Source organism: Ciona robusta, chromosome 12 (assembly GCF_009617815.1).
Source record: "Ciona robusta chromosome 12, ASM961781v2".
NCBI classification, from domain to species: domain Eukaryota; kingdom Metazoa; phylum Chordata; class Ascidiacea; order Phlebobranchia; family Cionidae; genus Ciona; species Ciona robusta.
Genome location: NC_143246.1, coordinates 5,398,667 through 5,411,743, shown reverse-complemented (window position 1 = coordinate 5,411,743; position 13,077 = coordinate 5,398,667). Strand labels below are relative to the sequence as shown.

At 35.9% G+C, this 13,077-nt stretch overlaps 1 protein-coding gene across 1 annotated transcript in view; it reads right to left on the bottom strand.

Annotated features, from left to right (window-relative positions):
• Positions 1–871: 871 nt before the first annotated feature.
• The window catches only part of LOC149727119 (uncharacterized), a 44,524-nt gene continuing 32,318 nt past the window's right edge, over positions 872–13,077 (bottom strand). Inside the window, exons 53-75 of the mRNA XM_089890375.1 lie at positions 12,794–12,967; positions 12,315–12,529; positions 11,798–11,897; positions 11,274–11,411; positions 10,883–10,989; positions 10,465–10,573; positions 10,098–10,259; positions 9,573–9,791; positions 9,208–9,304; positions 8,733–8,885; positions 8,301–8,437; positions 7,841–8,041; positions 7,597–7,664; positions 6,997–7,188; positions 6,421–6,632; positions 6,077–6,180; positions 5,673–5,825; positions 5,257–5,397; positions 4,701–4,920; positions 4,221–4,416; positions 2,837–2,984; positions 1,446–1,600; positions 872–1,119 (exon numbers count right to left, since the gene is read on the bottom strand). Coding sequence (XP_089746501.1) covers positions 910–1,119; positions 1,446–1,600; positions 2,837–2,984; positions 4,221–4,416; positions 4,701–4,920; positions 5,257–5,397; positions 5,673–5,825; positions 6,077–6,180; positions 6,421–6,632; positions 6,997–7,188; positions 7,597–7,664; positions 7,841–8,041; positions 8,301–8,437; positions 8,733–8,885; positions 9,208–9,304; positions 9,573–9,791; positions 10,098–10,259; positions 10,465–10,573; positions 10,883–10,989; positions 11,274–11,411; positions 11,798–11,897; positions 12,315–12,529; positions 12,794–12,967 — 3,611 coding nt within the window. The 3' untranslated portion in view covers positions 872–909. The remainder of the gene's footprint in view (positions 1,120–1,445; positions 1,601–2,836; positions 2,985–4,220; positions 4,417–4,700; positions 4,921–5,256; positions 5,398–5,672; positions 5,826–6,076; positions 6,181–6,420; positions 6,633–6,996; positions 7,189–7,596; positions 7,665–7,840; positions 8,042–8,300; positions 8,438–8,732; positions 8,886–9,207; positions 9,305–9,572; positions 9,792–10,097; positions 10,260–10,464; positions 10,574–10,882; positions 10,990–11,273; positions 11,412–11,797; positions 11,898–12,314; positions 12,530–12,793; positions 12,968–13,077) is intronic.

The window sequence follows — 13,077 nt, the reverse complement described above, 5'->3', positions numbered from 1 at the left end:
CGCGACCCCCATAAACCATTGTTAATTGTTTAAAACAAGATCAGGATATTTAGCTTAAAAGTGCTAAAAATGTCCCGTCATCCCCCACCCTACTGTAGCCTATATACTTTTTATCTAAAACGACTTCCGTTTTTTTAAATGTTAATTTCCGTTAGTTTTTTGCTTTAATGATTGACGGCTATATAGGTCATATTGTGATCGAAGTTATAAAGAAAAAGATAATGTAACTTTCCGAAACAATAGAATCGACATTGTTAAGTAGAAAAAATATTCTTTGGAATTCTAACCTAAATTTCGAAAAAGTCTTTTCGTTATATAAGAGGGTGGGGAAAGATGGGACACCTTTAGAACATAATTTTCAAATACCTTGATCGCGTTTCAAACAAATAACAACAGTTTATGGGAGTCGTGAGGATAAAGTTTTATAATTCTTTAAATGTTGCTTTCTTACACCCAAATGTTCGAAAAAATATAATGAACAAGTGTCCCATCTTCCCCCGACAATGAATGGGATTTTACATTGGAAAAATGTCACTCAAGTTTGGCCGTTACTTATGACTGCAGACTGCATTGGCGATTGTGGTTCTGTAATGTTGTTCGTGGGCATTATGACGTAATAAAGATTATGCAAAGTAATTCCACGCGCGAGATTTCTTGATATGCCAGGAGTCTGAATTTGTCTATAAACGTCTACTCGTGCACCTTGCGTACGTGATTTGAGTCACTGGCGAAACAAAAAGCCCTAAGCTCCAAACCGCGGCATTACTGCACTAAATAAACATTTCACGATATCGCAATTCAAAATCATAGCGAAATTTTTAACAAACTGCCAAATTTACATTCCACCGCGAACGGAAAATAAACTAACCTCAAACTGTCTTAAAATTTATTTCAATTTAAAAACACATTTCACCACTCCCTAGCCCCCTTCGCAAAATTCGAGTCGTAACCGAACTTAGATTTTCGAATCGTATCCTCAACCCACTTAATGAAAGTGGAAACGCGTGTAAAGTAACGTGGTACGTTCAGTAATGAGCATTCGCCAAACTGCTCGCCAGCCACACCAACCAAATAATGGTTGCCGTTCCAAGAACATGTGAGACCACCTCCATCGTCGCCCTGTTAAAATATATCAATTATATTTTGTCTATGGTACTGCGGGGTAAGATGGATACTGTATCGTTCTGTGATGGGGTAAAACCAGAAAGCCAGTCGTTATAACACGGGTATTCTGTTTCATACACTTTGTGCCAACTGACGAGTTACCAAGTATGTAACTTTGTGGAAAATTTTTGTTTTTTTATGTTTTTTTATAGGTGTCATTTTTTTTTGTATGGGTGTCAATTTCATACGAGTGTAACAGCAAAACATAGGCCCATACACCTATTCTTAACTTAAAAGTAAAAAATAAAAGTCTAACATATACATATATATAAAGTTTTTACTTTGCAAGGGCTTTGTCTCGTGCCGTCAAAATGACCAGCGCACAGTGTTGCCCGAATATTGACTCTACGTCCAAACAAACTGGCTGATGATCTTTCGCAATGTTTGTCGCTCATCACTGGAATTTCTATACTGGCTAAATCACTCGCGTAATCGCCTGATGTAAAATACAGTACTTTTACTAAGAGGTATATAATAGGGGGCACGGAATGGGCAACTTTTTCTTTCTGTTCTTTTCGTCCTAATTGGTAGTAAACAAAGAACATTTAAAGAATTATAAAACTATATCCTTACGACTCCCATAGACTGTTATAATTGTTTAAAACACGATCAGGATATTCGGATATTATGTGCTAAAGGTCTCCCATCTCCTCCCATCCTACTATATACACTGAATTAAGTTTGCTGGGTAAATCTATAAGCTGCCTGCGTCTGCATGTTAATGAATGGCAAATGTTTTTAAGAATATTTCCGGTAATACTATATTGTGGAGTAATATGAAAACCTTTGGCAAATAATATCTTTCATTTTTAATCGCTTTCCTAGTAAACAACGATCTTATAAAGTTGTGTGGGCATGTGAGGGTATATAATTCTGTAAATATTCTTTGTTTACTACTAAATGTAAGGATAAAAGAAAATGAAACACGGACCTTCTTACCCCAAACTACTATACGTTTTTTTCTATGTCATACTAACACAAAATATGAGTTTTGCGATTCGACATATCGAAAATCGCGACAGCGTACAGTATTACATTGTGTAGTTACAAAATGTCTAGGAAATTTTGCCACATAGCTAAAACACGCGCGCACGTGATATAATAGTATGCGAAGGTTTCGAATTAATTTTCAATGGAGTTTCGTTTCGAACTCGACAGTCGACCAAAACAGGCAAAACCACAATTAAACAACAAGACTGGGAAATAATATACAGCCCTAATATAGTTAAATATAAGACACCATTTAACTACCAGCTGTTTTTTAAACGATTTCTCAAAGTTGAATTTATAGCGGGCGTATCAAAACAAACGCGGAAAAAATTGACTTCGGGCAAAAAATCGTGACGCATTTTGGAGATTGATTTACGAGAAAATGTCAGCAGTTTATAAGATTTTTTACGATTTATAAGAATAAAGTTGGTTGGTGTGTTGCGGTTTATTATATAGTAGGCCGGGGTATGATGGTACATTCTGTTTTATCGCGCCATTTGTTAGTAAACTAAGAATATTTTCAAAATTATATAACCGTATCCTCACGACTCTATAAAATCGTTGTTAATTGCTAAAAACACGATAAGCAAATACCAATAACACGAGATACTGTGTTTTTAACGGTATCCGTCTAATCCCACAGTATTTTTTTATAGGTTAAAAGCTGGAAAAACGGACATACCCAGCTCTGAGGAGCTTCCCCATCCAGTTAGTTTGCAATATTGCTTTGGGATGTGCAATCGACCGTGGCCCACGTGATCAAGAAGTGATTCCGGCGATGGCAGACATACGGGGAATACCCGAGACGACCACGTGATCGGCTCGGCAACCTGGTGAAAGGATTTCTGTTATTAAAATTAAAACATTTTTTTCGTCATTGTTTTAAAAAAAATTTGTGGTATTTTTTTTAAATGCTTTTTATGGTAAATTTGTTTTAAAAGTGTTTTTTTTTTGTATTAATTTTGAACAAAAAAGTGTCTAATATACAGCTTTGTCAAAATACCAGTCTGTTTTAAAAAAATATGCGGCCTGTTAACGAACCGAACTTTCCACGTTATAAAATTAAAACATCGTTTTGCTAACTATAATTGAACGAGTTGGCACGTCATGTATGCTGTAACGTTCATAGCGAACCAGACATAATGAAATTCAAGTTTATTCATCAAACCTGTCAGGTTTGATATACGTCTGCCAATTGTATGACGTATAGACGCCGGTCTGCGTGTTTTTAAACACAGACTGGTACACAGCTATCCCTTTTTACAATCAAATCGCTCTGTTGCGTTTTTGTGACAACGAATTTTCATAAGACGCATGTATAAGCACTATACAAATATATAGTAAAAAAATGACCTTCTAATTGAAGTGTAATACTACAATTTATTTGAATAAAAAGGGGGAATAGATAAGTACAAATATATATTGGATATTGGTCGCCAGTTTATGACGTTGAAATGCGAATTATGACATCTGTACACAACTTTGAAAATCGTGACCTGTCCAAATTTTAAACGCGCTAGGAGCAGGAAATTTAAAGATAAATAGTTTTGTCTGTAACCGGGAAACGAACGTCTATGAATACGCATACACAGAAAGCTGTTTTCACAGCTCCATGACTAAGCAGTCATGGTACAGGGCACGATTAAATGAATATGTAATTTCAGTATCAATTCAAAGAAGTTTAAATTAAGACCTATAACGATTAGGTTCAATTTTTTAACGGAGCTGGCAACCACTAAATGTGCCGCACGTATTTATGTTTCCGACACGATTTTTTTTTGCATTTAACTCGCATTTTTTTCTTTTTTTAAAGTTTAATTTGTTGTAGAAAAATGGTGAGGAAACGGTTTTATAATTCTTTGAATGTTTTTTGTTTACTACCAAATCGGACAAGAAAATAGAATGATAAGGTGTCCCACTTTCCCCCACCTTATTATATATGTGCTAACGTACATAAGCGTATGTTGATACATATATATGCTAACTTACAATATAAGCATATATATATATACATATGCTAACATACAATACAAACATACACATATATACGCCTGTGTTAAGCTTACCTTAATTAATACAATATCACTATCCAGGTTTTCGCTGTAAGTAGGGTGGCTGTAGATACGACTCAAACGGATCACGCTCGCGCCAGTGTCGTCATCCATTGACGCCACAGTGATGTCACTATCACGCAGTAGGTGCGAGAGACGCGTCAGCCGCCAAAGCTGAGAAGTCGCGTAGCCAAGAATGGTTTTATCAACCCTAGATTTAAAAAAGTTTGATGTTTATTTTTAGTTTAAAAGAAAATATTTTTTAGTTATCTCTTCAATGAATAAATGCATGTAACTTATTTATTCTCGAGTGGCGAGGTAACGACAGTCGTTATGACGCGGGTGTTCTGTTTTAATTCTGATTCGAATATGATAACCAAGAAAGATAGTTAAACTAAAGAAGAAAAAAGAATTAACTACAAAACGACTGTCCTTAAAAAACGGAAACGGGTAAAAAAGAAAGGCATCAACAAAAATTCATGAAATTTGACTCACTGCTGCTGTGACGTCAAATGGTCGAGACAATGGGCTGCAGTCAGCGCGTAGCTGTGTCGTATAATGGTGGCGCCGCATAGGGGGGTTTCGTTGTCGTCCCGGGTACCCACATCGTCACTAAACACTGCAGCATGCCATGGAACATTTTCAACTGCCTCTTTAACGCCACCTACCAGACGAGCGAAATTCCCACCGCTGGAGGGCGACGTAGCACCACATTCTGTGAAAAAAATATATGTGTGTGCAGGTATAATGTTAAATGTAATCACCCACAAAGTAACATACATGGTAACTCGTAAGCTGGCACGAGGTGTATGAACACCCGTGTTATAACAACTGTCATTTTCCAGCTACGCGAGGTATAGACTATGTATGTAACTTTGTGGGTGATTATTTTTCTCTATGGCTGACAATTTAGACAACCCATTAGTGACCACTCGGTTGGAGAAATTGCTGTTAACTGTTTTGCCCAAAGACACAATGCGCCCACAACGGTAGCAGCGATGGGCCTTAAACCTATAACATTTTGGCCACAGCAGCAGAATTACCAACCGACCTGTTTGTGGTTGTTCTAATGCTTCAGCCACCCATCTTGCTTGAAATCCACGTTTTGTGACTTCATAATTACCACTCCGGAATTCAAGAAGTAGTTTTCCATGCACCGTGGTGATGGGTCCTTGACCAGCATGCAGTTTGCCTGTTATGTTAATTTTAATAAGTTCGGTTAAAGTAGGTTAAAAATTTATACTGTTGATGCTCGGCATTATATATAGTAAGGTGGGGGAAAATTCTATTTTTTTCGTCCCATTTAGTAATAAACAAAGGACATTCAAACATTTACAAAACCGTATTCTCACAACTCCCATGGACTATTGTTAATTGTTTAAAACTCTATCAGGATATTTGGATATTATGTTTTCCCCACCCTACTAAAAAAGATACTTTTTGCTTTTTCATTTCAAAAACACCCACCACATACTGTAGCAAGTACATGAGCAGAATCCTCCGTGAATTCATCACCTTCCATGATCGTGAGACGATCACGATCACATGATTTATCCGTGAGGTCACGACCCGGTGAAAGGTCAAGGTCAGTGACCCAGAACCGGATCATTTTGTTTGGAGCTGAAAATATTGAAAACGGTGAAAATAATGTTGTTTATGCATAAAACACAGATTTTTTGATTAGTTTTAACACAACATAACAGGCTTTAACAGCCTATATGTATGATATAATTTTCACCTCAAATTTTCGCTTTAAAAGCTACAACCATCTATAGTGATGAGAAAAACACCTAACTTCTGACATTGCCCAACGACACACAATAGTAGCAGCATCAAGCTTTGAACCCAGTACCCTTAGTTACAACTCCTACCTTTAATAATCCATCTACAGATTGTGTTTTGTTGATACCTTACAGGGTAGCCTGGACTTTGTATGATGCCTTCATTCAAATTGATTTCACCCCCACAGATTTTTCTGGAATAAAATATAGAGAATGCTATAAAAAACTATGTCATAGTGTTTTAAAAATATAATAACAATTGTGTGAAATAAAAAACTATATATTTTTTTTGCAAATAAAAAAATTTAAAATGACCTACAAAATTACATACGTGGTAACCCATAAGTGTGCATGGGTGTATGAAACAGAACAGTTGTGTTATAAGGACTGTTATTGCCAAAGATACAAATAATTAGGCATCATCAAAATCAGACCTGCACAGTGTGTTTCCATATGACATATTCCCTGCCAAAGATACTGCAGTAGGTTCCAGTGCTTCCCAATCCATTTGGAAACTACCAGGGTTTGATAGAAGGTATATATGATTGTCTTTATGTTGTGCATCACTGTCACGACCCAACCACAAACCCTCAACACCAACGTGTAACGCGCATTGCCGCAAACTTAAATCAGAGCATTTGAAGTGCTATGGACGAGATAAAAATAGTTTTAGAAACAAAATACATGAGAAAAAGTTATAATTAATGAGAATTGTTTCAACCTAGTGATCACTAATTAGTTGTCTTATTTGTCAGCCATAGAAAAAAAAACACTCACAAAGTAACATACATGGTAACTCGTAAGCAGGTACGAGTTGTATGAAACAGAATATCTGTGTTGTAATGACTGTCCTTGCCCCGCCATGCGAGGATAATAAGTTACTATTATTTATTCATTCAACTGCATTTCAGGAAACAGTAATTAGGATTTGGAAAAAACAAACAAATAAAAATTAAAGTCAAATATAAAAAAAACAGATTTATTTAATTTTTTTTACATTTTTGACCTACCTGGGAGGGGTTAATGGGGTCACATGGGGCGAGGGCGAGTCTGATTCTTGTGCCATGCCGAGCAGGTGACCAACACTGTCCTAAACCTCCTATGCTTTCTATAAGCCCGACGCTTAAATCTCTCCAGTGCCATTGGTGGTAGGGTGAATTACATTCATGGTCAGCTTCAATTAAATTCGAATCCATGTTCGCCTGTGGTTTGCCAATAAATGAATATTACATAATTACATTCAATGAATTTATATTACATTTTTGGCTTTATTTTAATGCCATTTTATCCTGATGAAGACGAACTAAATAGAACGTCGAAACATCGGCTGGCCCAATTTTTGCCGAAAGAGCAAAAATATAAGTAAGCATTAACTAGAACATTGGTTGTATATGTTCTACATTATTCTATATAGATGAGAACCTACATCATTACAAGCTGTTGGGTCTTAGATTTAGGTTAGAGTTGGTCAGTTACCCAGACACCCAGGGTGGTGCTACCCAGTTACTGATTGCTTGGTTGGAGCAATGTCTGCTAAGTGTCTTGCCCGAAGACACATACACCTATCTGAGTCATTACAATTGTATCCACAGCAATAAAGTTTTAAATACCTTAAGACAGACGGCCATCTTGCTTTTTGCGTCAATTTGCCGAACAATAAATGGTTTTGTTTGAAAATCTGAACAAAATGAAACTAATGGTTAGAATAGGCTGGATAGACTATTTTGTGTAGTATATAAAACTTTTTATTGTCAAAGGTAAAAACCAAATGAATATATTTGTAATTATACAAAACCCCATTTTATGTGTTACAAAAATATACCAAGTAATAGAAGCAAAATAATCAACTCTGACCTGTATATTCCCCACCCACACATGAGGGTGTATCATCAGACCATACTCCATTCTCCATACATTGTAATTCATGGTTGCCTTGTATAGACCACCCCACATCACAACTGACCATGCATCCATTATCTACTGCTTGTCTCTTCCATCCACAATGAGCTGGCAACACTGAACTATGAACTGGTGGCAACACTGGAGGGCAAGTAGCTGCAGATTTGAAAGCTTTGATGAAATATAGCAGTGATATAAATTATAAGCTGTTACTATAGTCCTTGGCGCAGTTGGTTAGCACGCCTACTTCTAACCCCTACCATTGTGGGCGCATTTGTGTCTTTAAGCAAGGCATTCACTGACAATCGCTCAAACCCAAATTTCTCCAACCGAGTGGTCACTAATGGGTGGTCTAAATTATCAGCCATTGAGAAAAATAACCACCCACAAAGTTACATACGTAGTCCATACTTACGTTTACAATGTGGTGTTCCGTATTCCCACTGACCAGTATTAAGACAAGTCCTAACTTCAGGTCCATTATCAAGTAAATAACCAGTAGAGCAAACCACAGTGATCTGTGTACCATTCCCAACTGCTGTCCCTTTAACTCTGTGTACAGTTGTTTTAGTTTTCACTGTAGGTGTTCTGTTACTTCTGCTACCAGGCATAATGTAAATATTCTTTTAGTGGCTAATCTGGTATAAAAACGTAGCGCCTTTCCGACGTTTCGTCTGCAATTCGTTCAGACTTCAGCAGGGAGCAAAAAAAACAAAATTTTATTTACCAGAAAAGGCTTGTATGGTATGACATGCCTAGTAGCAATAGCAGCAGAAGATTTCAAATCTATCCCATGTGTTGAGAATGACAAGTGTTTTTATAATGATTTTTAGTGATAGATACTTACAAGTATTGAAATAGTACTTCCTTAACGCCAGGTTTATTTTCATTTATTCTTGGGCAAAGTGACATTGGCACACATTGTGGGACATCTCTGTCCCATGAACCGTCTACACATGTCACTTCTGAATTTCCAATCATAACATAATCTTCAACGCACCTGTGGGAAATATGTACGGTTGTTGGAAGGCATATTATACTTGTATTTAGGCCCTTCCAGCAAAGAAGTTTGGCTAACCGACGTTTTGATCGTTTTTAAGTCGTCCTCATAATGGTGAAATGGCACTCAGTTGCTTATGGGTTGTCTGAATTTTTAGCTACACATTACAAAAAAAGATATGAAGTAACTTGTGAGATGGCATAAAGTGTATGAAAGAAAACAGAACTGTAATAATGACTTTCGTTGCCTTATCATATGAGGATAAAGTTACATTCATTCATTCACCTTATGCTCATAGTCAAGGTAGTATATAGTAACTTACTGAAAGTTGCACGAATTTTCCTCAAAATTTTCCGATGTTCTGCAACGGTCGGGGTAAACGTATCCACTTAATGGTAAATCAAGGGGAGGACAAAATACTGGAAAAAAAAATAAAGTTTTTATCAGTAGCATAATGGTTAAAACACATGTGTTTTGGCTTCAACATAATGAAAAAAATCCTAAAATTGACAAACAAAGTTATATAAATTATTAGAGCAGAGTAATACCTGTAAATGAAAAAATCAATCACTTACAAAGTTACATACGTGGTAACTCGCATGTGAGCACAAGAGTGTATGAAACAGAACACCTGTATTATAACGACTCCTATTGCCCTGTCGAGCAAAAAACGTTCATCTGACTTACCCACACACATAGCGTCTTCTCCTGACCACATTCCGTTATCTTTACATTTCCGCCTGTTCGAGCCAATCAAGCGGAACTTGGGGTCACATGACACAGAGCAGGTCGTACCAGGGTCATTGTTGGGGCCGTAACAAGTAAAGGGTGACACTGAACCCCCATCAATGTAGGGGATTCCCTCACACTGCGCATTACATGAGGGGGGTGGTTCGGACCAGACCCCTAAAATTTTTTGTATAAAATTTTTAATTTTATTTAAAGTGTGGTGTACCTTACTATGCATGGGGAGATGGATATAGAAAGAACATCCCATATTTTTTAATTAAGTTTTTAACAATTTATAACGTTTTTTTTACAGGGGTCATTTATATAAATCTGTCAAAATTCTTTGTTTACTACAAAACGAAGTTGTAGAAAAAATAAATTACATTGGCAAAAACATCTTAACATTATTTAACATAAAAAAAACTATTTTTCCAAAAATGCAGGATAAAAGTGGCTGTTGTAAGAACAAGATTGTTAAACTACCTGGTGTTTCGCATTGAATGGTTTGTGGTCCATTCAACTTATAATGGTCGTCACACATGAATGTACATACCACACCATCGGTTACTGATGTAGCTTTACATAAAGATGGCTCCACCATTATTGTAGAATCTAACACTGGTAGTGCAGGGCATTGGTAGATACCTGGGAGAGGATGTATTTAATATATTAGGGTGGGGGGAGATGGGACATCTTTTCATTCCATTTTCTCGTCCCATTTGGTAGTAAACAAAGAAAATTCAAGGAATTATAAAACCGTATCTCCATAGACCAGTGTTAATTGTTTAAAACACGATCAGGATATTTGCTCAACAAAAGTTTTTATTCTCTAGTCAAAACTAGATCTTACCGGTACAAGCTGGTATAGGAGTTGACCAAGTCCCATCATTTAAACACACAGATCTATCAGTGTGTAGCTGAGTATACCCTTGGTCACATTTCACTTGACATATCAACCCCTAATTAAAAAAATAAAACTTTTTAAATTCAACTTCAATTTTTCTGAAAAATTTCCTATTTTGAAAAGGAGGCATAGTTTTAATTACAAACTGAAATCTGATACTAGTAAAGAGTCATTCAGTTAAAATACTAATTGATGTAAACTGATTATACATTCACCATACACTAAAATACTAGATAATATAAAAAAAACAAAAAAAAAAACACTTCATTTCAAAAAAAGTGAACTTTCAAATTTCAATTTTAGAAAATTAACAGTTTTTCTATTTTTTTTATATTTATTAACACTGCAGTTAGTCCCACAATACCTTGACAATATTATCGTGTGATAAGCAGACATGTGGAAATACTGTTCCGTGTAAAACTTGTTGAAACGGTGCACACTGTCGCTCATTTTTCATGGAACATACCGTACCTGCAAAGAATGAATGTGATGCATTTACCTTTGCTCGGCGAAGCAACAACAGTCATTATAACACAGATGTTCTGTTTCATACATCTCATGCTTACTTTAGAGTTACAACATGGTTAACTTTCTAGGTGAATATCTTTTAGAGTTTTTTTTGTTTTGTTTTATGTATTGCTGACAATTTCGACAACCCATTAGTGAGCAACCACTGGTTTGGAGCAAGTTTCTGTTTTTTAAGGGATTTTTTTTTCTTTTTTTACAATGTTTAAAAATACAAAACAATTCTTTACCTTGTCCATAATAATGTCTCGCCAACCACCGTGATGTCATAACATACTCAGTTTCCATGACAACCTCAAGCAAGAGCAGTGCTTCCTTTTCATTGGACCTTGACACATCAACAGTGCTGCCATAATCCAGAAATAAACCTAAATGGCAACACTGAAGTGACCAAAACACAACACAACTTAACCTAATTTATATTTCTCTTCGTTCATTAAAAAAGACAATTTTGTGACCGTTTTCAGTCACAGAGATAAGTGAAAAAGGGGTCATGTTATTATTTATCTTTTTAAAAACAAAAGCAAAGATTATATTAAAGTTAGGGGAACCAACAGCAAAATGAGTTGTTAAAACATTCTATAGATATAGTAAAAAAAGATAGTCAGTTTAAAGCATTGCTGTTGAACCCAAACTTAAACCAAAAACCATGTACTTTAACTCAAATTAGCAAATCCTGGCCTAAATCCTAGGACCAATGACATGCATTGCTGCAAGACCTCTCCCACATAGAATAGAATAATATTTAACTAACTCGTGTCTTTTAATCTGAGAGCATTATCATAAACACCAGGTCTTGCTCCACAGTCCCATTTCTGTAGAGAATCTTCTTCCCAACAACCTTCCACACTGACCTGGTAGAATTACAATCAGAAAATAAATTAAGAACACCAGATCTTTTTCACGACTATTGATAGTTCAAATTCATAATGCATTTAAAAATTCACTGTAAATACTTTGACAACTGAATTAAAGTAGTTATTAAAAAGTTTTGCTGAAAGACCATTCTGTCAGCCCATAGCTTTGAACCTTGTACCCTCTGTTTATAAGGCCATGTAACCTAAAGTGAACTATGCTGATTTAAAAGTAACACTAAAATGTAAAATCACATGCAGATTTTAATAAAAAATAGAATTTCTCATATTTCTAGGTATGTAGCACCCTGGGTGTAAGGGTTATGGCTTAACCATGACCTAAATCTCAGTTCCCAAGACTTCACCATATAGAATAATAGCATCAGTGTATAAAAGAAAGATTTTGCTCAAAATTACATTTCCCCATCTTTCTACATTCCCCCGAAGACACAATCCACTCTCAGGGTTTATGAGGAGATCACCATTCCACTTGAAGAGCTGAGATCCATCATAAGCTTCCGCTCTGCTGCAAGAGGACTTGATGAGAGGATCGGAGGTGGATGCAGGAAGAGTAAGACACATCTCTTCTCCAGAGTTTGACTCAACAAAGATGATTTGAAACTGAGGATCTCCTAAATTGAAGGAAAACTTTGTTTTTTTTTAAGTTATGGTGGCAAAAAACAATTGTGTTTGAAATTTTGTTCAAAAAAAAAAATGTTTTAAGGTTATGCTGGCAATATTGTTTTTTAGAGTGGAATAATAAAATGGCTGCATTTAATTTTATAGCAGTCTAGCCCAATAACCACAATTCACAGGCTTTTATGTAAAAATTACCTTTAAAGTTGTAAAATTATTGACACGCAAGGATAAATAAGTTACATTCATTTATAACTTACTTATGCACTTTGGTAAGATATTGTTCCATGTCCCATCATCCATACATAGTATGTTGTATGTCTCTGAACCAACCAACACATACCCTGGTCTGCATTTGAAACTACATATACCAGATCTACATGGCATAGGATCTACTGTGCCATGCAAGAGCCCAAATATAGAAGGACAAGTGCCTAATAAGTACAAACATTGGTGTAATATTAAAAATACTGGCAATGTCATTTGGGTCAAATATATCTCTTTTATATTATACAATTTTCTGGACATGATTTTTGAATGTTGC